The sequence below is a fragment of the Struthio camelus genome, chromosome 1 (genome assembly GCF_040807025.1).
Source record: "Struthio camelus isolate bStrCam1 chromosome 1, bStrCam1.hap1, whole genome shotgun sequence".
NCBI lineage: Eukaryota > Metazoa > Chordata > Aves > Struthioniformes > Struthionidae > Struthio > Struthio camelus.
Window position 1 is genome coordinate 196,881,936 of NC_090942.1, and position 26,405 is coordinate 196,908,340.

At 39.2% G+C, this 26,405-nt stretch overlaps 1 protein-coding gene across 2 annotated transcripts in view; it reads left to right on the forward strand.

The window, feature by feature from the left end:
* Positions 1–26,405, forward strand: part of DCLK1 (doublecortin like kinase 1) — a 251,398-nt gene that overhangs the window by 156,635 nt on the left and 68,358 nt on the right. For both annotated transcript variants that reach the window (XM_068930064.1, XM_068930065.1), the window contains exon 5: positions 12,794–12,910. In XM_068930064.1, the coding sequence (XP_068786165.1) occupies positions 12,794–12,910 (117 nt within the window). The remainder of the gene's footprint in view (positions 1–12,793; positions 12,911–26,405) is intronic.

The window sequence follows — 26,405 nt, forward strand, 5'->3', positions numbered from 1 at the left end:
AAAACTCCCATTTGTTCATGGCATTCTTTCAGTGTAGGAGAACATGCTTGATCTACACAACAAAGTTTTGGCATCCAGGATTACCTTTTATCTCCACAGGTTTACATGCAGGCATATGTAAATTTGGAGTAAGCAGACAAAGCCCAGCGTGTGGCACCTAAATAGAACCACATGCCACAAACCTCAGCCAGCAGCGCAGCTGCTTCGGCGTGCACGCATCCCAGGAGCAATGTCAGCAGCTGGGAGCCCAGCAACATTTCTGGCAGTGATGTTTTCCAGTTTAGGCTTGGCCACGCTTTACATCTCTCATCCATCTGTTTGTTTTGCATTGTTACATCATCCCTATTGCAATTTTTAAACTATAAAACCATCAGGCGATCATACAGAGGGGGAAGCTGCCTTTTGCAGGTCGCCTCAGGGAGAGTTTTCTAGTCATAGAAGATGGTGTCAGAGAAAGTGCAAAGGCTCTTCTGTGGGAGAAAAAGACACATGGGAAGCTGAGACTGACACTGACAAAACCACGAGGAGGTTAGAAGCAAATTGGAAAGTTACCACAAGGATATTTTGCCTTTTATTTTTCTATGTTTTGGTTAAGAATCAGATCTGTGATGTTGTTGAAGAGCTTTTGGGGTTCCAGATGTTGGTAGAAGGGAAACCTGGAATTTTAGAGACTTTTTTTTTTTGAGACAGTTTTATCACTTGGCATTGTTGTCCAATTAAATGTATTGTAACTTTGAACAAGATTACTATATGTGGGCTTAAGTTAGTTTGTAAGAAAGAAATTAATTTTTTTTTTTTTTAATATCTAGGGGAAATAGGAATATTTCCTATGAATAGACCTGATGGTTAATTAAGCTTATTTTGATGTCTGCTGTGTTTGGAAGTCTTGATATTTGTTTTTTGAAAATATTGCGATAAAAAAGTATATTGGAATAAATTTTGACAGAAAATTAAGTGTCTGTTTGAGAATATTTATAGAAAATAAGTTATTAAACATTGGCTTTGCGTCAGGTCTTTACTGCTAGCTGTTCCTTATCTCTTCAGAAACAGCTGCTGCCTGTTGTGTCCATTCCAAGACTAGGAATACTCCTGCTTTTAAGTACTGGATAATCCCAATCTTCTAAATACATGTTTTACAGAAATAAGACTTTGAATAAAGAACATATCTGAGAAAACTGTGGATGATTCACAAAGAATAAAATGGCAGGACTTGTTAAATTAATTATTTTTCCATCTTCCATAGTTTCTATGTGACTTTAACTCAAAAGCAGCCCTGTGTTTTGTCAACCAATATGACATAGCTCTTCAATTGCTTAGTGGAATTCAATTTTTATTAATAAAAATCTAGTAATGGATATAGCTCCGTGTTTAAATTTCTTTAAAGTTAATGGAAGAGATATAGGGCTGGAGGTGTTTCTTGGACATCATCTTGCACAACAAAAAATTACAAGGGTCGTATAATTCAAAAAATGATATATGCCTATGAATTATTCTTGTGACTATGCTGCCAGACTTAATATACTTTGTCAATAATAGTAATGACGTTCACTTAATGGAAGCAGTTCAACGCAAATTGGAATTGTCTAATATTAGTTTGGTGTGTGTAATTCACTAGTGATACTGTTTTACAAAAAGAAGAGACTCTAAAAACAATGACCCACTGAAGCAGTGTTAGATATTATCGTGAATAATGCCTATAAAAAAAGATAGAATGTAAAGCATTGCCTCCCAACTGTAAACTAAGTGAATGTTTATGAATACTGCTGTATTGATACATGGATAGTGTTCTTCCTGTCCCTCTGTGCCTACCCACTGTGTGTTGATTACCATGTAAGCATCAGCTGCTTATTCAGAAGTGATTCCTGCTTCAGATGTTTTCCGTACAAACCACTTCAGAAGATAGTAGTTTTTTTTCATTTGGGCATGCCTGTATATAGGCTTAAGAAAAAAGCAGTGTCTCTAGCTATGTGTGTGTAGAGGAAGAGCAAACTGATCTGTGAAAGGTGGAGATAGAGCAATCCCTCTTTGAGCAACTACAGCTCTCACTGGCCTGTCACAGTCAGCTTAGATCTGTCCAACGAGTCTAAAAAAGAATATAATTCATGAAGATGGGAAGCTGTAATCCGTGACGATGAGAAACTCTAAGAAACTGCATTTCTCAAAATTAAGTGTCACCATATAGGTAGCGGGTAAAGAATGCACACATCATAACGATATGAGAGAATATTGGTGAACACGATTCTGAGTTGTCTGTGAAGGAAAAAAGTCTATATTTTTTCAGATTTCAATTATGCTAATACCCTACTGAGAGAAATTCTTGAAGCTAATCTATCTGAATTGTGAAGACAAATAAAAGATTTATATCTCAATAGTCACCTCACTCAGGAAATGGTAATTATTTTAATTCTCTCATTAAGCAAGCACTTTACCCTCGCTAAAATGTTCTTGGACTTACAGTCAGTTTTACGTTAGAGTGCCTCTCTTCCTTTTACGTATCTCTCCGCAGAATCTAGACAGAAGTGCTGATAGTAAAAAAACTTTTGAGGAGCTTATATGAGTCACACTAAGACAACTTAATCACAAGAAGGGATCCGAGGGAAGTCCCAAGGGAAGACTTCCTATCCCTAAATGGACTTTATAGATTTTTGGCTAACCTATTTGCATGAAGTTCCAGTTATGGAAATTCCACAAGCCCTCTAGGTGATCTGTTCCAGTACTTACTTACTCTTGCAGTTAAAAACACTTTTCCTTTTGTCTCACTCAGTCTACCTTTTGTAAAATTAGGATCATTCTTCCTCATCCTATTTGTGATAGAACTATCAAGTAGGAAATCTCCTTTTGTCCTTCTTTTTGGCAGTCTATTACATATTGAAGACTGTTACCCTGTCTCATCACCTCTTTTCTGGACTAAAGATCCTAGTTATTTTAATGACCCTTCATTGATAATGTTTCCCAGATTTCTGATCTTTCTTCTTGTTCTCCGAAATCCTCTCAAGATAAAAGGTAAAAGAAAATAAATAAGATACTGTCTTGTCTTAACATAAGAAAAGTGGATTTGTTGTGTTGACTAATACTTTAGCCGTTCCGAGGGGAACAGAAGAATTCTATCAGGTGTCCTCCATGCAGAGCTCCTGTTCATCCCTGCAGGATGATGGTTGCTCTTCCTGCAGTAGTGTATGTCATATTCAGCTTGTGACCTACTGCAACCCTTGCGTCCCTCTTTGAAGAACTGTTGTTTGTCATTTGTGTAACTGATTTATCTGGTGAGTTGGGCTCCTACCTTATTTCTGTAGCTTATTCCTTCCTGAATGTAGTATTTTGGACTTGTTGAGTTGCATCTTTTTTGGGGGATGAATTCCAGTTTTTCAGTATTCTCCTAAATACCATTTATGTTCTTCTAAAGTGCCTGTGGCTTTACCTGTGGTGGTATCTTCTCCAGATTTAAAATGCATACTGAGCTTATTAATGAAAATATGGAATAATACCTGGCTCAGAAACAAAACCCTATTAAGCTCCGCTCAGCTCATTGTCTCCTAGTTTGACAGTAAGCCATTGATAGCTACTCTGGCTTGGTTTTCCAATACCCATCTTAGAAGGAATTCCTGTAGGTGATATTTTCTAAATTGGGCCTTGGTTTCAAAATCCCGACTGCAATATACTTTTATCATAGCTAACTGCTTCCCCTGTTATCCTGTCATAGAAAGGCTTGTTTGATACAATTTGTTCTTGACAAAACTATTTAGGCTGCTTATCGCTTTACTATCTTCTAAGCGTCAACTGAATTTTTTCCCTTATTATTTTGTATTTTCTGGAAATGCAAGTTAGCATGACTGTTTTGCCACTCCCAGTGTTTGCCTTTCTCACATTTTTAAAGACAGGTACTTTCTTTGCCTTTTCCTAGTCTCTTGGAACTTTATCTGTCCTTCACAGTTTTGAAAAAAAAATTTATAGTAGCTCAAAGATTCTCTCGATGTGTATTTGCCTACACATTCTCCAGGTTTAGCTAATTTGAAAACGTTATCTAAGGATTCTCATTCTTAATCTCTCTTACTCCCCTGTTACTAGAGTTATCGGCATGATTGTGGTCAATCTTTTTAATGATGATTGAAACAAACAAACAAAAGAATTAAACACACAGCTTCTCAGATTCATCTGTTTTTAATAGTTGCTTTTTATTTGTGAGTCTTCTCTTTGTGCAAGACTCCTTGCTAATCTAACCAATTTGCTGTGTAAATGTCATGAGAATTTGATTTGTGCTTAACCTTTGTGACGATAATCTCTATCCCAATACGCTGGGTTTTGTTTCTTGGAGCAAAGAATCATTTTTAAAACTTATACTGCATGATAAAGTTGTTAGACTGATAAGTGCATAATAAATATGCAAATTTACTCAAGAAAATCTTCAAAAGCAGGGACAAATAGGACATTCAGCTTAAATACAATTTTCCCCCATTCATCACGAATACAGCTATAATGAAAAAGTGGTAACTTTAGGGCTCCTGGTTAAAATGTCTTTTTTTTAACTTAACTATCTTGAATAGATGTTTCTCAGTAATACTTCCATTCACGTTCCGTATGAAGCCAGTGTTCTGCATATGAAGACTTTTTACTTTTCTGACTGTGGAAGGGACTTAAGCTTGTAAACTTCCAAAACAGGCACTTGAAATGGAAGACAGTGTAGAATAAACGATACTCTTCATACAGTAAATAGTATTACCAAAAACACCGGAATTTGTTGAACTGCGACATTCTCATCTCTATTACACTGGAATCCAGAAAAATATTATGGAATGACTGGGTACTTGATACTTAGGAAGATGTTGTTAATATTTACCGTATGGACTGGATAAGAGGTTTGTCTATTTTCAAAGTAAAGAACAAGGTGATTTTTAATAAGTAGTGTGACAAATATTACCTCTTTGTGCTGCACAGGAAACCCATTGATCTAGCTGAACAGAAAAATTAGAATTAAAGAATTTGCAGTGCCCTCTATTTTCTCCTCCAGTTCCATACGTAGAACAAAACCAGGAAAAATGCCATCCAAATAGCGTAGATACAATTAGGTGCTTTAATAATGATTGTTTCCCCTGACTTCAGTAGAGGTATTTGAGGGATAAACGATATCTGCTATTATAGTACGTGCCCAAAACATAAATTTTTGTCACAGAAGGAAAAAAAAAATGAGCAAAGGGAGCACACATTTCTTTGTTTCATGAAGAATAGCAGTGAGTCCATAAATAAAAATCATGCAATTGGTTGCAATTGTCTTTGTCATCTAAGCCATTTGCAGTTAAAAGTAATTTTTTTATATTTTTGTCAGTGTAGCTGGTGTGGTATGCCTTCAGAATGGGAGGGAGGGTTCTGAATATGAAGGCAGAGTAATGAACGTTTATATGAGGGTTGGAACAGCTTGGGTAAAATATGTTGAATAAGCAAAGTTTATTTAAATCTCTGTAAGTGAAGCAGAATTTGTGGCAATACTGATACATACGTGTTATGAATCACATAACTGTGATGAGAGGTATGTTTTAGACAAAGATAAATAAAATTCCTATGTTCTTAATTGCTTATAATGAAATTACAGGGACAGAAATAAATATTTTGGATAGGCAAATTCATTTACATAAATTCAGTAGGAAATATTTCAGATTCATTTAGGCAAACAGGTTTTAAAGAAGTCCTCTAATTTTGGCTGCCTGCAAATGCAGAGTTAGAAAAGATTTAGATGTTCTGCAGTATCAGAGAAGTCGTTGCAGTGATGAAGAAATTTTTTTTACTCCTTATTACCATTGCTGGGGGATGGAATTTTTTCACGATGGCAGATTCCTACACCATTGTAAAGTAAAATTTAACTTCCTAGCCTTTGTATAGCAGAAAGAATTAAAATGGAGCTTTGTGTCAGATGATTCTGACAAAAAGGATAACACTTTGGGAAGGTAGGTAAGATAAAATCTATTCCTACGCAATAAGATCATGAAATACAGCAAATACTTGTATTACTTTTTGAATTGATTAAAGAGCCCAGCTCCATCCAAATATTTTGTTTGTGGTTATGGTGAGTTCAGTAGTACTCAAAATCTGTAATTCATATCTGGGCATTTAGAAGTAGGATTCATTTGTTCTAACTTAGAGGTTCCTATGATTTCTATGTTAGGTCCTAGAAATCAGTATGTTCCATTGGCTACCAAAGGACCACAGGGTGAATAGTTCATACCTAGTCATCTTATTTTTACTCTCTAATACAGGATGAGTTGAGTCCTGCCAATGGTGTTTTAATTTGTGTAGACAGGAACATGTTTGAAGATAATATAAGAAATACTTGAAACAATATTTTGATCTTATAAAAATCTATTTAGCTTGTTAGAGAAAGTTTCTAACTGACTTCACAGTGTTTGGAAGCAAATAAATGCTTTGAAAGCTATGGATTAGAGCAGAATGCAAAATTAGTGATCATACATGATATTTGAGTCAGATTCACACAGACTGTTATGTTTGTAACTTAGAAGGCATTTATGGAGCAGTACAGACATCTGAAAACATTCTTAGGTTGGGTGTAGCTGTTTGGATTCCTAACAGTTTGCAAGAATTTCTGTTCTGTTGAATTTGAGTTAGGCACAGATGGCTTTAACTCGTCGTATTTTATTGTATGCAGCTTTTACCTCTTCAGTGAATACTTAGCCCAGCTTAAAAATTGCAAAATGATTTTTTCCAACCTGGAAGATAATTTGACTTTTCTTAGACTTTATAAGGAGGCAAAATCCCAGTCAAAACATGTTTCCCAGCAGGAAAAAAAAAGGGGGCACACAGTTTAAATAGACCATGTTCCTAATCTTTGTCATGAGCAGAGAGCTGGTTACTGGTAAGAAATGAAATCAAAAGATAGGATATCTTTAAAAATACACAATTCCTGTGACAGATAGTTTAGTGTATCTTGTATGCTCTAGGTGACCCTGCTTGAGCAGGGAGGTTGGACTAGATGATCTCCAGAGGTCCCTTCCAACCTAAACGATTCTGTGATTCTGTGATTCTGTATTCTACAGATAGTTCACTGTCCGTCTGCGTCAGGAGCACATTGAATGGGAAGACATGCAGAACAAAATTAAACTAAGCACAACTGTGACAACAGAAGATTTGAAATTTCTTAAACCCCTGAACACCTTATATCCCTTTTATTTCTGGGAACTAGATGATAGTTACCCTTTTGAGCAAGTTGTAATTACAAGTCATAACTGCCACTGCTTCATCAGTAGAGTTGTATGAACTGCAGTATATGCCAATGCCTACTAGAGAGGATGATACCATTTCCCTTTTGTTTAAGAGAGTGAAACTTCGTTCTGCAAACAGAAGATTACTGATTTTAGTTGAAGGCATGAGTGCAAATGAAAAGTAAAATCTCATTAGCTGCATTAAGAATTAGCAAATGGGACAAATTACTCTTAACATTTAAAACTAAAATTGGTATCGTGTTTGGAGTAATGATCTACTGGTTGGCCTGAGGACACTGCTAGTGAGGCTAACATCTTTAAGCAGTGGTAAAAGGTAGCAGCCTAAGGCTTACAGTAAAGTGGCTTACCAACAACCACAGACATCCTTGATCTTCCCTCCTTGCTTATCTGGAGGATACAGCTGTTGCTGAAACGAAGTTAAATGTTCTTGTCCTAGAGAAGCAGATTGATAGGGATACCAAGAAATAAATATCTATCCTCCCAACATAGGCTTCAGAAAAAGCAAAATGCAGCTGAGAGTAATATTTTAGCGCAGAAAGAACTTGTGAAGTCCATGCAGTCATCTTATGAGTAGCTGACCAGTAAGCTTTTTTGATGTCATAATAATTTAGATAACTTTTCACAGTCAGCTCTAGAAACATGTTAAATTTGGTCATTTGCTGTCACATTTATTGCAGATTAGTACTCTACTGCTTTCTTGACATTGTAAAATCTAATGAACATATAAGCTAATTAAATATTTTGGAAATAAGAACATCACAGAGCATAAGATTGGAGGCATTATGATTCCATGTTAGCATCCCTTAATTACCTCATGCTTGCATTTTATGAATTCGGTGACAGGAAGAATCAAGAGCTCACAAGTAGATACGTTGGAATTCCTACTAGCTGTATGAGTTTCTACCACTCATTGTCATTTCTGCAGTCTCAGGAACGTTCTGTTCTGCATCTTGTCCCTAAGGTGTCTCAATGATGCAGACTTCTAGCCTTGGGATAGTTCCTCTTTTTTCCTCAGCCTCATTATTGGTAATATCCATTAAATGCTTCAGACCTCTGTGATAGTATTCCATGCTATAAAAGGACTGCAGTGTTACATTGTTGCTCTCTTTGCTGGTAGTCTGTGATTCTGTCTCTTACTTTGTAGTTCAGTCTGTAGTTATACAATAGAACATGTTACTGCAAGATGTTTTGGCTGAAAAACCGTTCTTATTTATCTGGTATTCTGAGTTAGAAAGCAGTAAAGCTTTTCAGGATCAGACTTTAAAGTTGACCTTCTTTTGCTTCAAGTTACCATGGATTTCATCATTTTGTTTCTTTAATCTTTGTGAAACATTTATTTCCTCACATACTATAGAAACACCTCGTGTTCCTTCTTGGCTGAGTCTGTCCACATGAGCGAGAAAGTCAGCATAACTTTTCTGTTAGGAGTTGGAAACTATTTCCGGTACAGTTTTGGCATCAAAAGAAGATCAGGGAAAACATTCTGTTTTACTTCATGGCCTACCAAGCACTCGTTGTATAGTTACCAGAATACTGTCTGATGAGGACAGCATATTTATTTATTTCCTTAGTGGTTTAGATTCTGTGTGAAACCGTTCTTAAAAAACCCACACGTTTTTGGTGCATACTCATTTGCTCTGTAGCTTTCCTACAGCAACAGGCAGATTATGCTGATGTCTTAGAGGAGACAAGCAGTGGTTGTGCAGTTACTCAGTGAGATCTTTGCCTGCAGTAAAATTTAGCTCTCTAAACTAAACATGACAACAGAATTGCATATATAAACTGTGCATGGGAGTTGAGGCCTATTTGCAGCAAGCAGCATGGTAGCATTCTGCCTGTGACTGGAAATCATTTTAGACTGTCTACCTAGTATTGCCACCGTGTTCAAAGGCATGAGTTGCCTGACCCTTGTGTGTGCAACACTGAAGTTTTGCTCATATCCTTATCTTCAGGCCATGCCCTAGCCTATATCATTTATGAATAAACTCATGTAAACCCATTGAAAGTGTGTCACTTGACAAAATTTACCTTGGGGTTCACAGTGGTATCTGAGCAGAGAGAAAATTAGCTCATATGAACTATAACCTTATTAAAACTTCAGGGCTTGCAGATTAATTCTAAGAGGAAAAAAAAAATGTGCCAAAGCTTTTCCAAACTGAGCTTAAAAGGGTTTGTACAAATAGAGGGAAAGAGAGAAAATTTCTATGTCTCAGGCTAAGGAGAAAAAAAGAGTTACCCTGGCAGCAAAGAACTCTTAAAGCATGCTGGTCTTTATTAACAGGAGCAGAGCCAGTAGAGCAAGGGAAGTAATTAGTCCCCTCTACTCGGCACTTGTTAGACTACATCTAGAACATTGCGCCCGGTTTTGGGCCCTTAATTCAAGAAAGACATCGATAAGCTGGAGGGAGTTCAGTGGAGGGCCATCACGATGATGGAGAGTCTGGAGCACTTGTGCTGTGGGGAGAGGCTGAGCGAGTGGGACTTTTCAGCCCGGATGGCTTTGGGAGGACTTAGCAGCAGCCTGGGGAGGTCGTCAAGAAGATGGAGACAGGTTCTTAACACTGGTGCATGGTGGGAGAATGAGAGACAATGGGTATAAATTGAAAGAAGAAACGCTCAGACTTTTTTTATCATGAGGGCAGTCAGGCACAGGAACAGGTTGCCTAGGGAGAATGCTCTGTCTCCATCCTTCGGGATGTTCAAGACCGAACAGGATAAAGCCCTGAGCAACCTGGGCTGACCTCATGGCTAACCCTGCATTGAGCAGGGTTGGACTAGAAGCCACCTGAGGTCCAACCTGAATTATCCTACAGTCCCCTGATCCTGTAGTGACTGGTCGTTTCTCAGATGAACATATCAACACATGATATGTGTTGATAAGCATTTCTCCTCCATGTGGGAATTTATTGTTCAGCTAGCTGGGCAAGGTGGCTTCTTTGTAGGCTAATATGCCACTAATATAAGGATGCTCAAATAACGGATCACGGTCTGTATGTAGCACGTCACGACAATCTGCAGATCACTCCTGCTATCACCATTTCTAAGGGGACCGACCGTCAGTAGTGAGTAGTGGCCAAATGCCCTGGTGGGTGAAACCATCTCCCAGCCTCCCTCTTTCCCAGAAACAGTTGCAGCCCCTCTCCAACATGTGACCAGGAGCATGTCTTGCTGAGGAGACAAGACCAAGGAGGAGGAATGTGGTGACAGGACGTGGTTAGCTGCTGCAGTTCAGGTGACCCACATCTTCCTTGACCGTGTGTGACAAACCCAAAGGGGAAAAGAATAACTTTCTATTAATGATTTCTTTGACGTCTATGAATGAATAGGGTGAAAGTGCTGTTGTGAGTATTTTCCTAGACAGGATTTAATCAGCAAGGTAGAAAAGTAAATTGGCAGTGCATTTAGGTGCCTCTTCTTTCCTTTCCTACCACTTTCTACATGGTCTTTTCCAACACAGAATTCTAACACAGAATCTTATCTCTAAACTCATTCTAACTCTCTATGCATATAAGGTATTCAGAGAGTTTAAGTAAGTAAGTATTATTAACTGTAATGAGCTGAGAGTTAAGGTTTAGTGCATAACATGAATTGCAAAAAAGGGATGTAAGTATTATGTTCTTTATATGTTGGAAGTAGAAGAAAGCTTCTTATATAATAGAGTGTATTACAGACAGTAGATGGCTTTTTTTCTTCAGATTCATAAGTTTTCCCACTAAGCAAATGAGTATAGTTTAATGATTTTTGCTTGATTGAATCAATCTTTTTTTTATTTTTTTTGGTTTAGTGACTGTTATAATGTTCAGTTATGTTCCATATTGATTATTGTGGATAGGGACCCTCATTGGGATCACTTATTAATTTTACGAGAACAAAAACATTATGAGAACAAACAGATGTTCAAGTGTATGAACATTTTAAATAGTTTAAAAAAGGTAAAGAACCTCTTTGCATTTGATGTGGATAGACAATTTGTGGAGCAGCAGTTTATGCAAATACACGAGTGTGAGATTCCTCCTGTATTTACCTAATGGAATCTAATTGAAAGCTTTCATATGGTTCCTCCTGTTTTCAGTTGATAATTTTGTCTTACAACAGAGTAAACGTTTTTTATCCGTTTTCACTCTTTGCTGAGTACAAAATGAGATTAGCCATCAATGAATCACATAAAATGTCAATAGAAAGAAACTAGCTACTACTAGGCATTAAGAAGGTGGGAGAGTTTGGGAAGAAAAGCTTTTGTGGGAAGACTGGGGCTTTTTCTCTGATACTCTGTACTCTCAGCTGTGCTGGGCAGTCCTATAGTAACGCATGAGTTGTTGCTTCCATTTCCTTCAACAGTTTGCCGCCATGCAAACAGTTAAGATAGCCAAGAGAAATACACCTCATGACATCATTCTCTGGTGGATATATTTAAGTTAGTTAGTTATGCTCAATTTTCTCTCTTTGTTCTCTAATCTGTCTAAACTCTGTTACAGGCTCCACTGATGATCTATGAAGACTAAATAATGTGCAGGCTTGTACATGGTATTTTCTGACTAGGGATACAAAAAAAATTATTGTTTATTTCTCTTAACCAATTTGGAGGAACATTGACCATGGGGAAGAGAATGGAGAACAAGTTTGATCTAGAAATAAATGGTTATTGATGTATTTTTAAACAAGTGAAATATACTGATTTGTCAGGTGAATATAGCATAAACATTGCTGCAGACTTTTAATTGTATATTGGCTAAGAAGTGTAGATCTTTCTCTTTTTCTGACTATAATATGTCTGGTGATTAATTTAGTATCCGTTATGACTGCAAGACATCAACTTTATGCACACTAAGTTCTTTCATCCTCAGGCCAAGAACCGTTTTGCAGGCGTAATGCAAGAATGCCTACAGAGCTGTGTGGGTGTATATAAACACTAACCTGAACATCTTGCAGTGTTCTCAAGTGGGAGGGTAATTTCGCCTCTTCATTGATTTTACTGATGTCTCTTATGAGCAAGTAGTGCCATTTCCCTCAACCTGTGATGAATTACGTGTGCCATACAATGTGGGCTGTTGCTCACCAGAGGATTAAGCAGGAGCAACAAACCTGCTTCAGTTTCCTCAGACCTTTCATGAGTGACAGACACCTGCGTCATCTTGTACAGTCTTAACATTTTGATATATAAAAGCAGCCTCCCAATTCTTCTACAAGAGACTGCCTAGGCTGACAAAAATGCTTACACTGCAACAGGATCACTTGCAAAAAACCACGGCGTTGCTTGTGCTAAAATCTTCAAAAGCAAATAAATTTTGTCTGTAGTCTCAGCACTGTTGCGCTGTCTTAAGTACCTGCAGTAACCATGGTATCTAAAAGTCCGAGTTATTGCAGCAAGTCTTTGCCTGTGCAGTGGTACGTACTGTACTTGGATTTTAATGGAGCCATCTATACAGACTTGATATTTGCCCATAAAACTGCTCAAGATGAATGAAAACAAGCGTGGGCTAAGTGTTTGTGCTTTTCAGTGCTCGCTCTGTTACAGAATCTTACTGGCTTTCTTAATTGCTAATTTATGCAGTTTCTTTGTCTTTTAGAATGTCGGGTAGTGAAATCCACTTCCTATACCAAAATAGCTTCAACTTCACGTAGGAGCACCACCAAGAGCCCAGGCCCATCTCGACGCAGCAAGTCTCCTGCCTCTACCAGCTCAGGTAAAGCAAGCAAGAAATGTTTCTTAATAATAACAGCTAATGTCTTTGGATACAATTGGCAAAGTGCTTAAGATTCTGCATTTCTGGCAAAACATTATATGTATAAAATAGCTGACAGTAAAAATTCACCTGTTTTCTAAATTGCATCTTGAGATGAAATGTCTTCCCAATACAGAAGAATTCTTCAGTGTGTTGTAAATTGTACTTTGGCAGTATCGTGGTTCATTTTCCTTTTTTTTTTTCTTGCATCTTTATTATGCCAATACCTAAAGACTGACAAAAAGAGATAAAACATTTTACTAGGAACTGCATAAACACAGTGTAGAAAGTAGTCCAAGCTGCACGGCATAGGATCTGCATTTGCAAATCATTGCTTCCACAACCGTTTTTTTGTATTTTGATTCTGAAGGAGTTAAGAGTCAGCAATGAGGAAAGGATAGGTTAAAGGCAATGAGGATATTGGGGGAAAGGGGCAGGGCCGAGAAAGGGGATAATTACAGATGTGAATGTGAGGTGTAAATGCAGTTATAGAAGAGATAAGTCAGAGCTGACTTAATAAGCCAGTGGTTCAGGCTGGAGAAGACATAGCAAAAAGCCTTAAAAAGTTCTGATTCTGTCTGAAGGGCCTTGCTTTGGCTGCCTTTGCAGCTGCTCCCACTGAGTAGTCTATGACTAGTCCCTCCCTGCTGCTTTTTCCCAAGAAAAGCAAACAAATAAAAAACGTACATTAGATAATTTTCCAGTAGTGGTGCCCAAAATTATAAATAATACTTGGTAGGGACCATTTCAGTAGACCAGATCCAGCCTTTGCTTATAGGTTCGGATTGTGCAAGAGGCAAATATTAGAGCTGTCTGAGAGCTACTCTCTCTCTTAAGTCTTCAGCCAACAAGGAAGCTAAGATCACATTGGGAACTGTTTTGTATTTGCATCCCGCACCATATGGTCTTTAAAGAGAAGAAAGGTGGTGATCAGAAAGACCCAGGTGCTCCAAGCTGGTTTCAAAGAGGGGAGGTACAGATCAACTGATGCCATATTTTTTACGAGAAGTCTAAATGGAGCAGCAAAGCGTCCTCCTTCAGGGGAGGAGGAGAACAGGGGGGACACAATGAGGGACGGAGGTGTAGGTGTCGGTAGCAGGGCCTCCTACATGTTCTGAGAAGAGCAGAAATGAAAAATCCTGCAAAGAGATAATGGCAAGGACTATTGATTCTGAGGGAGAGGCACAGATCAGTTCTTTCATAAATGTACATTAAGTAGCTTGCTTTGTGGATGGGTAGAACAGAGTTAAATTAAACCTTGGTAAGGGAGGCCCTATTTAGTGTGTAGATGTTACAGACTTTTTTTTTTTAAATAAATATTCATTTGGGGGTACAGTTAATGGACACTGAACTGTGTATATGCATTTCTGTGTGGAATAACTTGCCTGCTGTGCATAAACAAATGTATCTGTCAGGTATGAGACTAGCAGCATTTTTGATATGTTGGCTACATGATACTGTATTGGTTTTGGTTGTGAGATAAATAGTAACATTTTTACTTAAGCCTACAGGAGAAGTGAACATTAGTAAATTCTAATTTCCGGCAATTTAATTTAACTAGGGTCTCAGCAGGATGCCATAACTTGTTTAACCACTGAAAAAGATCAGAATATTATTTTATAGCTTATGAAAAAACAATGCTTTCACCATGCCACAATAATAATTAATATATCATTAAAGTTATAATAAGAGAAGAAACAAGGTAACAGAAATATTAAAAATAAAAATCATTTTGGATGATTCTATGTTAATGACAGATTTACTTATTTTAAAAATATTTTATTCAAAAGCGAAAACTTGGCAGGAAGTGGTCATATCTTAGTTTGTCAAAACTCGGTCCATGACCTGGCCCATCACTGGAACATTGTATTGGGGAAGGTTTCCCTAGAAAGAGACTTTGGAGGAGGCCCTACAGAAAAGTATAGGATGCTGACAGAACACTCTGCTAAAGGGTAGGAGTCTATAGCATGTTACAACTTAAAAAGGGCAAACAATTTAAAATGTTTCTGTAAAAATTATTTTATTGGGGACATGAATTTGATTTGGTTGTTTGTACCTCTTGTGTTCGCTCTCCGCGAACAGCGAAGAAGTTCAGTTGTGTGAATGTTCCAGGAAACCTATTTCTAACCTGAATACGTGAATATTTACATCAATATTCTTGTCATAAAAAGGAGCAATATTGTGTAAGTGGGTACTTGCCCTTAAGCAGAATTGTTTATAGACCACATCAAAAAATATCAATAGATTTTAAAAATATACAACTTGATATTAGACACTATACTGAAAACACAACAGCTAAGTTAGAGGAAATGGTTCAGGCTAAATCAAACATTCAGCTGGAAGCATAGATAATTTTTTGTGCTGTTAATTTGACTCTCGCAAGGTAGACAGAAGTCTACTCCTAATTGAAAACAGTCATTGTTAAAATTGTCTCTTTTGATCCTTTAAATATAAAAAAGGAGTGGAAAGAAAAGGAAAAACTAGCTAGTAAATATTGTTAGACAAAACCCAAAATTCTCCCTTAAAATGCAGATAATAAATAGGTTTCACTATTATGCTCTCCAGCAGGCTTAAGAATACTGCCTATTTATTATAATTATGTACACGTGACAGCAGCAGAGTATAGAAATTACCATCTAGTGCACATACCAACAGATTTTTTTCCCATATTGTTTACATATTAAACATCTTCTTAGTATTAGTCTCCTAAATGACTAGTGCATGACTAGAGGTTATGCTTTTACTGTCACGTTGTTAGTGCTAAGTATATATATGTATTGTCTTTTTCTGTACTTTCAAGCTGCTTTCAGTTCATCTTTAAATTACTGCTAGGAAATTTTCTTTCATTAGGGATAAACATTAAAAATAATAGAGAAGAAGAGTAGATTCTTCGCTCAGAACAGAGGCAATACATATATATTCCAAAAAGCAAGGCGCATCTGTGCAGAGGGCCGACCTCTATTACCATTTTGTAAAGATTTGTGCATCATGACAGAGAGGCAAAAAGTTGAGAAAAGCAGGGATAGAGGGCAGGCTGAAAGCATTACTGGCAGTGTGCCCCTGAGAAAAAGCTAAGTGAGAGCACCTCTTAGGACAAAATGCTATCTGAAGAGGTGTGTGTTGCTAATTAGAAAGTATATGATTCCTCTTGTTTGGCTTCTGCTGCATTTCAAAAAATCTAACCATTCTTTCTACACAAAACGAATGTGCGGACCAGTCATCAGTTCTTGTCTTTATCAAGATAATACACATGGATAACCACATGGGTCAAAAGACACAAACGCTATGACTACATACAAATACTACATTGAAAAAATGTAAAAATTGCAAAATTACTTACTAAAACTGACAGAAATCTAATATGAGGGGATGACCTTGAGTTACCCTTAGTTCTCTCCTGTATGCATCTGTAGTATGGTACAGTCTTTAATGTATTTAGTTAACATTATTTTTCTTCTCATCCAGCACAGCTGATAGAAATTCATAATTTTTATATTTAATTGAAGTACTGTCTTTGGGTCATTTCCCTATCGTTACAGAAATGGATGTGTAAACGAGGCCAGGAAATGTAGACAGACTTCTTTGGTTTAAGCTTTTAAATGCCATCCTGAAGAACTGTTACCCTTCTTTGACCTAGAATTTCTAGTGATGAGTAAACTAAATCAAACTTCAATTTGACACACTCAGCATTTTCAGAAAAGCTAAATCTTCGTAAATGCAGTGAAGTCAGTGGGACCATTGTTCTGAATGGTCTATTCATAGTGGTATGGAATGACGAACTTCCCCAAAATTCATCTCATTATCTTTTCTGGCTGGATTTGTTTTTCTTTAGTATCTGTGTCTCTGTTTCCCATCTGTAAGTTTGGAACAATACCATTTTACCAAAGCTGATATTTTGAAGATCAATTCAGTAAAGTTTAGAAACCACATTTAGAAAAAACCCTGCTAAAGGTCCTCACCCCTAGTGTGGAGAGTATTCTGTTTGCAGTCCTGCCTTATGGTGGTGATCCCCAACTATTCGTGGGAGCAGGCAAAGGATCCTGAGAATCCCTTTTCCTGAGGGAGCCCCAGCCAATGCTCAGGAGAACCATCTCCCCCATTGCCTTGCCGGGTACGCAGATGTTAGGGGTTCTCAGTGGCATTCCCAAGTGTCTGTGATGAGTTTCACCTTTTGGAGGTGCCTGTCTCCCTCCAGTGCTTGCAGAGGCAGCATAATTGCCAGTCTGAAAGTCCCACCTTTAGCTGGTAAAAAACACTACAGGTAAGTGCCATCCTCACTGACCATGGAAGTGTTTTTTAAAAAACTGGAAGGACTCCAAGAGAAGGGATTAGGAATACTCTGCCTCCAAATATCCCACACACTAGCACTGCACAAAGGATGTTGAGACAGGTTCACACGCAGGAGGGTTTTTCAGCAGGGTCTGTGGCTGATGGTATACAGCAGCCTTAACAGAGAAAGTTACTTTTGGGGAAGAGTGAAAACAAAAGAGAGAGAGAAAGAAGAGAAAGGGAAAACTCTCCCCTGTGACCCACCAGAAAGAGATGCAACGGGAAGGCCCCAGAGGAGCATCCTCCCCTGGGTGTCCCGCTGTGCAGCAGGTACCCCCCGGCCCCCCGTACTTTTCCCGTCGTGGCTGTCTAGGTTTCATCAGGCCCCGCTCAGGCTGCCTGCTGGTTGTTCCCGCTGGGGAGGCTGTTAGCGCTGACGGGGGGCATGCGTTGATGGGGGCAGGTGTTGCCTGCTGGTTGGTTGTTAAGCTTTGTGTGGGCCTGGTCCTGGCTCCCCTCCTGGAACCCAAAAGCTACAACCGAGGGGTAGGAAGAGGGTGGCGGGAGGAAGGGCTGATTCTCTCGCCGGTGGCAGTCTCTTCCCAGGCGAACGTGCCCTAACACTGCTAGGGTTTGCAGGTGCAAGGCCCTGAGAACACAAGCACATGAAACCAGCAGCATGCGAACAAGGGAAAAATAGTGCCTCTGAGGCTCTGGGACGCGCTGCCACAGCTGCACAGGGGAAAGAGTAGAGTTGCAAGTGTAAGGCGGGCTGCAGGTTGGGGAGAAAAGACCCTCAGCAGTAGAAAAGCCTAAAGCACTGAAGGCGCTGCACAACACTGGGCTCAGCGCCACGCAGCTTCAGATCTGTGCTCTGGCTAATTGAGGGAAGAGAAACGTGTCATCCTTTAAGGGAATGGGAGACACATACTACGCGTCCTTCCTTGGGCTATACAATCTAAAATAAGCAAAAAAATGCATCCGCTTTTACACAATTTCTTGACATTTTTAAGAGGAAAGTATGTCCTTCTGTAGGTGGTGTTCACCTTCTTCCATCCTTGCTTTTTCCTTTTCTTTTTCTTTAATTCAGCATATTTTTAATATGCTGAGATTTTCCTCATGGCCCCTCTGGCTTCTGAGAGCGGATGCCTCCTATTTTTGTATAAAAACATGGAATACATTTTCTTAAAAGAGTACAAGCTAATTGAGAAGATCTGTGGTAAGGGCTGACTTCTACATTATTTTGTGTTTTGTTCAGTTTTTTATTTGCATCTGACAGTGTTTCAAAACAATGCTACAAGACTGAAATCTCACTGCAGGAGGATTGCTTTCTGATTTTTACTAATGCATTTGAGGTATTGTCTGCTCCAAAATGCTTACAGCATGAATAGACAAGAGCAACCAGGAATAAAACAGGGGAACAAGAGCAGAGAAAGGTAGCATGACCTCAAAGGCAGGCAGAGTGCTGAAGTCTGGTCCCAAGTGCAATAGATAATCCTGCCTCTATTTAATTTTCCTGATACATCCTCAAAGTCCGTAAAACTTTGATGTTTTTTGTTGGCATCAGGTATTACTCAGGAGAGGATAGCACAAAAGAGATGTTGAATTTCAATGCGGCCACATATCAACCCATTGCCAGTGACTGAAAATTATAAATGTCTGAGGGCTATTCAGTAGCTGTCGGCTTCTGTCCAGCTGCCAATTAACACAACTGGTGGCAGCCTTAGTGCAGGTGAAGAGCTAACAGATCTGAAGAAAGCCACCCTTGCTTCTTCATGGTCATTATTTTTAATCAAATCAAGAACAGCTTGAGACATCTGGTATTATTATACCTTCAGTTCCTTAAATTAAGGAAAGTTGTTGCATGCAGGTGAACTCTTCTTAGCTTCTGAAATCTAGACTCTAATTTTCAGTACTTACTCTTAACAAAAACAGCTACTTTTTTTTGAGCACCTCCTTCAGAATTATTTCCCTCTCACCTCTCTTCCCCTCCACGTCTCCTCAAGTTATCTCCCAAAATATTTCAAATCCTTGACATGTTATTTGTAACTGTGATTCAGGCTTAGTGTTAAGAAGAGTTGTTCAGAAAATTCACAGAATCACAGAATCACGGAGTGGTTGAGGTTGGAAGAGACCTCTGGAGAACATCTAGTCCAACCCCCCTGCTCGAGCAGTGTTCTCTAGACCATATTACTCAGGAATGCGTCCAGATGGCTTTTGAACAGATGGAAGGAGATTCCACAACCTCATGTTCAGATGGAACTTCCTGTGTTTCAGTTTCTGCCCGCTGCCTCTTGCCCTGTCGCTGGGCACCACGGAGAAGAGTCTGGCTCCATCCTCTTGACACCCTCCCTTCACATACTTGTACATGTTGATAAGCTCTCCTCTCAATCTTCTCTTCTCCAGGCTGAACAGGCCCAGCTCTCTCAGCCTCTCCTCATAGGAGAGATGCTCCAGTCCCCTCATCATCTTTGTAGCCCTCGGGTGGACTCTCTCCAGGAGTGCCATGTCTCTCTTGTACTGGGGAGCCCAGAACTGGACACAGTAGTCCAGGTGAGGCCTCCCCAGGGCTGAGGAGAGGGGCAGGATCACCTCCCTCCACCTGCTGGCAACAGTCTGCCTAATGCACCCCAGGATACTGTTGACTTCCTTTGCCCCAAGGGCGTATTGCTGACTCATGGTCAGCTTGTCCACCAGCACTCCCAGGTCCTTCTCTGCAGAGCTGCTTTCCAGCAGGTCAACCCCCAGCCTGTCCTGGTGCCTGGGTTTATTCCTGCCTAGGTGCAGGACCCTGCACTTGCCCATGTTGAACTTCAGGAGGTTCCTCTCCGCCCAACTCTCCAGCCTGTCCAGGTCTGAATGGGCAGCACAGCCCTCTGGTGCATCAGCCACTCCTCCCTGGAGGAGTCAGCAAACTTGCTGTCCCTTCCTCCAAGTCATTGATGAATAAGTTGAACAGCACTGGACCCAGCACTGACCCCTGGGGGACACCACTAGCTACAGGCCTCCAACTTGACTCTGCGCCATTCACCACAACCCTCTGAGCTCTGCCATCCAGCCAGTTCTCAAGCCACCTCACTGTCCACTCATACAGCCCACGCTTCCTGAGCTTGCCTATGAGGATGTGATGGGAGACAGTGTCCAAAGCCTTGCTGAAGTCCAGGGAGACAACATCCACTGCTCTCCCCTCCTCTACCCAGCTAGTCATTCCATCAGAGAAGGCTCTCCAACTGGTCAAGCATGATTTCCCTTTGGTGAATCCGTGCTGACTACTCCTGATCACCTTCTTGTCCTCCAGATGCTTCGTGATGACCTTCAGGAGGAGCTGTTGCATCACCTTTCCCGGGATGGAGGGGAGGCTGACAGGCCTGTAGTTCCCTGGTTTCTCCTCCTTGCCCTTTTGGAAGACTGGGGTGACATTGGCTTTCTTCCAGTCCTCAGGCACCTCTCATGTTCTCCATGACTTTTCCAAGATGTTCAGTGACATCCGCCAGCTCCCTCAGCACTCCTGGGTGCATCCCATCAGGGCCCATGGACTTGTGGATGTCAGGTTTGCCTAAATGATCTCTAACCCGATCCTCCTCTACCAAGGGAGAGTCTTCCTTTCTCCAGCCTTCCTCTCTTGTTCCCAGGGTCTGGAATTCCTGAGGACTGGCCTTAGCAGTGAAGACTGAAGCAAAGAAGGCATTCAGTATCTCTGCCTTCTCTGTGTCCTCTGTTGCCAGGATCCCTGCCCCATTCAATAGCAGGCCCACATTTTCCCTAGTCTTCCTTTTGCTCTTGATATCTTTGAAGAGGCCCTTCTTGTTGACCTTGACATCCCTTGCCAGATTCAAGTGGGTCTTGGAATACTCTGACAACGTTCCTATATTCATCTAATTTCAGTTTCTAAGTGCAACAAGTGTCTTTCAGGAGTAACTTGAATAATACATATATTCTGTGTGACAAAGGGAATGCTTGTGAAGAATTTGTATAGTAGGTTGTAATATCTAAGGCTGTGTGTTTTTTTAAAAAATTGCATCTGGGCAAAGAAATCATGAAGCTTATATCAAACTAAAGCCTGATAGTTATCCTCCCCCCAAAAAACTGTTTTGGGATATAGAAATTAGATCTTAGTGAAAACTTCTCTAGAGCAGATGCTTTTACTTTTTTCAGCTATTTAGGAAAAAAAAAGAAATAGATATATTTCTTTGTAAAAAGATATTTTCATTTAGTTTGCTCATCCTTAGGCCCCTATCCTCTAAAAAGAAACAACCCTTCTTCTGCCACCTGTCTCAAGAACATCTTTTGGGTCCCAAAGCAAGGAACATGACGTATCATATTATCTTCAGTGTGGTCACATGTTTTTATTCACATTATTATATGTACTCAGATGACAGTTTTTTTAATAAATATGCTGAATCAAAACTTTTCCTGAACCAAGGAGTACAAATCCGTGGGACTGATGGAGTCATCCTACACTCCCGGGGATTTCCAAAATAGTTTTACTTTGATCCTGTGTTCCTTTTAATTTATATTTATTATAAATAAATTTTTTATTTATATTGAAGATATTTAGTACTTACCAATAAAAAATTAAGTTTTATTATTTTATAGCTTACAATGAAAAGCAAGAGTGAATAAGGGAAACAGATATGTTTATACTAGTTTAACCCTTTTAAAGGGTTAAAAAGTTTAATGCTAGATAGTGAAGTTGATATCCATTCCCTTAGACTAAACTGAGAATTCTTGTCTTTCTAAATAGGCAAAATAGTTCAAAAGAGAGAGATTTTCACTAGGTCTTACGTAAATGTAAGTGCTTTCTAGGTTATGTACTACATGACACTAGCAGCCAACTTCATAGATATCACATATATTCCAATAAAATGCAGAAAAAAAAACACAGGAGACATTCACTCACCTTCTGATCCTCCGAAAGATTACTGTCAGATTCTGAGGAACTGTATTTTCAAGGAAGGATCTTGTCTTCTGAGATCTCAGACATGTCTGCAATATCTGTAGCACAGATGCAGTGCTTGTCTGCTTATCAGTGTGGGCATACCTCAGCCAAGTTCAGATTACAGTAGCGGTGGCATACTAGTGGCCACCCCGCAGAGATCAGTTTTGGCCGAGTGGGTGAGGATCTGCCTCCCATCTTGGATGGGTTTTACAATCTGTGCTGAGCGCTGTGCTGCTTGGGTTGTATGTTGAGGCTGCCACAGGTGCTGCTGACTTACTGTGACTAGTTAAAAGTTTGCTTAGGTATCAGATGCTACTGGGACAGCATCATGTAAACCTGACCTGAAAATGGTCCTTTCTGCCAACATTTCTAATCTGCTGATGAGGTTAAAGCTCTGTGTGGGTCTGTTAAGCTTTGTCTTCAGTGACAGAGAGATGTTCTTCTTATGTCTGGATAACCTCCTGGCATAAACTCTAGCAGAGACTGAACATAAAAAAGACTGTTTAGCAGTAGTTAAAATGAATGCAGTACTGACTGTCTGGAATATATCTCAACTAATTGCACTGAGGAAAAAACCCACAAAAGGCTTCACTGAGGAGCGATAACGAGACTGCTTTCTTAGTCATTGCTCTGGCCAAAGCATCTCTCTTTTGCAATGAAGACAAAAAGAGACGTATATAGTTAAAACACAAATGCAGAAGGAAAGAAAAGGCAAGGTATGTTTTATTTCCCAACTACTTTGGGAATTACATACTACTTTGAAATTACCTAATCTTCTTTGTACAAAAATGTTATTCTGAAAAGGAAAGTGACAAACTGCAAGAGTTATTGGGACAAGGTCAGGTAGTGATCTTGCATCACTATTTTGTAATTAACAGTTGCTGAACATGACCTACACATGTTGTGACTTCTGTGAATTATCTTTTAATTTAGACTACCTCTTCTCCTAGTCTTTCATAAATTGTGGTTGGGAGAAAGCCTGCACTATTCCCTTCCCTCAGTCTCCTCTCTCCCCTTTTTTAAATACATTTCTTTGGCGTTTGGCAAACCACTTTGTTTACCACTGTGGTAAACACAGAGAGTCAGCCCAGCATGTTTTGTAGAGTACAAGATGGTCACACATCAACAGACAGGTTTTATAAGGAGGGTATCATTTTAGTACAACACGCTGGCATTGGCAGCTTCTCAGGCTGGAACGTGGCACTGTAATTCAGCTTTTCTCATTTTTTGTTTTTATTACCTAATAAAGCGATACACTATTAAAATGATTTATTTGCTGGAATGTGGTCAAGGTCTTTTTAGTTACAACATTTTCACTAGTTTATAAACATCTTCATATGAAAGCTATTTTCCATGTATCTCAGTAAGTATCCAGCTTTAGTGTTCTTTTTTTTTTCCCCTCTGCCTTCATCTGTGTGCCAGGTGCTGCAAAAATAAATAAAAAGACAGGTTCCTGTCCTGTTGTGCTTCCAGACTCAGCAAGAAATGACAGTAAGCAAAGGATTTCATAGCTAAGCGTGTGCATACATGAGCTCAGTGCAGCCGCAATAATTTTGTTATTGTTTTAGCTTTTTAATACATATTTCACCTGTGAAATTTTGAACAGATAAATCTTTTTCATGAGACAATGGGAGAACGCTGTATGTTAAGCTGAAGTCACTGACCCCTGCCATTTTTTGAATGGAGAGTGACAAGAAACCTTTTGCCTCACTCAATAAAATGATTAATTGCAACAGTGATTTACCAATTTCATATGTCTTTCTCTACATCAGGGTTCCCTGTAGGAACATGTGCTGCATCAGTCAGTGAGACATGCAGTGCAGATACTGGACAAGAGTGCGGCTTCAAATCAGAGTACATTCCACCAAGAAAGGGAATTTTTCGGCAGTTTATTGTCTTGTACTTAACAGAAGTTTATTATTATTATATATTAAAGATTAAAGTTGTTATTGACGTATATTTTTAGCCATGTTATCTGGTCATGAGATACATATGTTTGAATGGGGTCATGAATGTGATGGAATTCAGGCAGACAGTCAACATCAGTCCAGTCTCTTGTTGCTCCATAACACCTAATGGCAGTTCTATTTGCAAATTCAATGTAATGGTTTGCAATGCAAGAAACTAGGGTTGGGGATGGCCAGCAAGCCATAAACAAGGCCAAAAGGAGGAGCTCTGGCATGGACTGGGGAATTATTAGGAATTATTTTTTCCCTATTTTAATCTCCCAAATCCTTATTCAGGTTGATTCCAATGCCAACCCTGTATGGACTTTGATCATCAGAGTTTATTTAATGGCTGAGTTTGGTATAAAATGCACGAAAATTAGTAGGTTGGGAGAATTTCAATGATTTCTTTTAATCTCCAGCATATCCTAATCCAATAGACACCTGGGATTGGATTCATCTCGCTTAACTTTAGAAGTGTACGGGGCAGAACAGTGGACACTTCTCAGTTCATCAGACCCATTTTAGATAGCTGCTTGGGGATGATGCAAATCAAACTCTGACGGTACCTATTCACTGATTATAGTGAGATCTAGAAAACTAGTTTAGAAGTAGAAGCTTACATAGTAGGTACTTAAAGATCGGTAAAATGAATCCTATGCCCAAATCCAAATTGTCGTCTCTTTTTTTATACTAGAGTTTCCTAAACAGCTCTCCATAGAAAGTCCTTGTATATTGACAAATATCCTGGTATGAGTATTTAAGTACCTAGCTCTTTTTTGTTTTGGACATGGGTAAAGAGGTGAGCAAACTCCGCTTAAATCTCCTGGAGGCCCTGGTCCATTAACTGTGCTCTGACTTTGTGTGTTACAGATAGCCAACACTAACACAGCAGCTAAAAAAATTGTCACTTTAAAAAAATGATGCTGAGGAGAGTCCTGGAACTTAACTTCACCACTCTGGACTCTGTGGTAGTGGCAAGTGAGTAATGTTTAGGGTTTGTAACACGTACTTTTTTTACTTAAAATAGATATTCATCGACCTGATGTGAGAAATGCATCAGAGTCAAATATACCATTGCATCTATTTTGCTGGTTCCATTTGGTGACCTCAAGTCTTTATCTTCAAGACGAAATAACTGGACTAGTAATTCTCTACAAAGCCATTATTTCAAGTTATGAGGAAGGATTCAATCTCTGAGGAACAGTATCTGGTACCTTGTCTTACGAGGTTTATTAAAGTGTAGTAGTTATCATAGATTTTCTCCTAGTAATAACAGTGTCTCAGACAATCTACGTGGTTTAAAGAGAAGATAGACCACTAAACTGAATAATGAACAGTTGAGTATCAGCTTCATTTTAGTATCAATTGTGGTATTAGTTTTTGAATAATACTGTATTTGTTTTTAAGAAAGCTTTCAAGACTTCAGATGTTTGAGACTCCAAAAAGCTTGTTTTTAGTGTCGTCCTGTATTCCTTTTCCTAAATATTTTCAAAAGTATTGATAACAAATTTGGGGTCATAGATCATACTGTTGGTCCTTGGGAGTCCTTTTGCAGGATGAACTTCAGTGAGTGTATCCACATGCATGTGTTCTCCCCAAACACTTAGCACATTTGAATCAGTGCCGATATGTACAATGCCGATATGTTGTCCTCTACACAAAGTGAATTTTAAGCTTAGTTGAATGAAGTAGTTTTATATAAAAGCAGCATATTTAAATTACTGTTTCTTCTTGTTCCTGTGGTTATACAAAGATATTACGCCTTGAGCTTAAACAACGCCTCCACAAAGTGATGTGGAGATGTAATCAGTAATAGCACCTAATCACTAGCGAGTGATTGTTATTTATTTTGCAGTATAATGTGTTCTCTTGGTCTGTGTAGTGTAGTAGGATTCTCATTTCTCACAATAGGTGGACTCAACATCATTAGCCAATGAGAATGATGTATTATGTAAAAAGTAAGAAAAATCTATTAAAAATGCCCACTGTGTTATCCAAAGAATTTAGCATTTGCTAGATTGCCAGTCAGCCAAGGTTTTACAGAAGTTATTGTCATTTTGATTTTCAGATGAGTCATTTGGTATATTGCCCCCAAAGGCACCTCATTATGATTCAGTGCACAGCATATAATATTGCTTAGGCTTTCGGGGCTCTGTGCAATGCGAGTGGGGGTTGTGGTTGCTCAGCACTCTGAAGCAGCAGCATTATGCTTAATTGACACCTTTGATGTAGCCCTAAGACAGCACCTGCACCTCCCACTGCTGCTCTGAAGACGTCAGCCTTACGCAGAAAAGGCTTC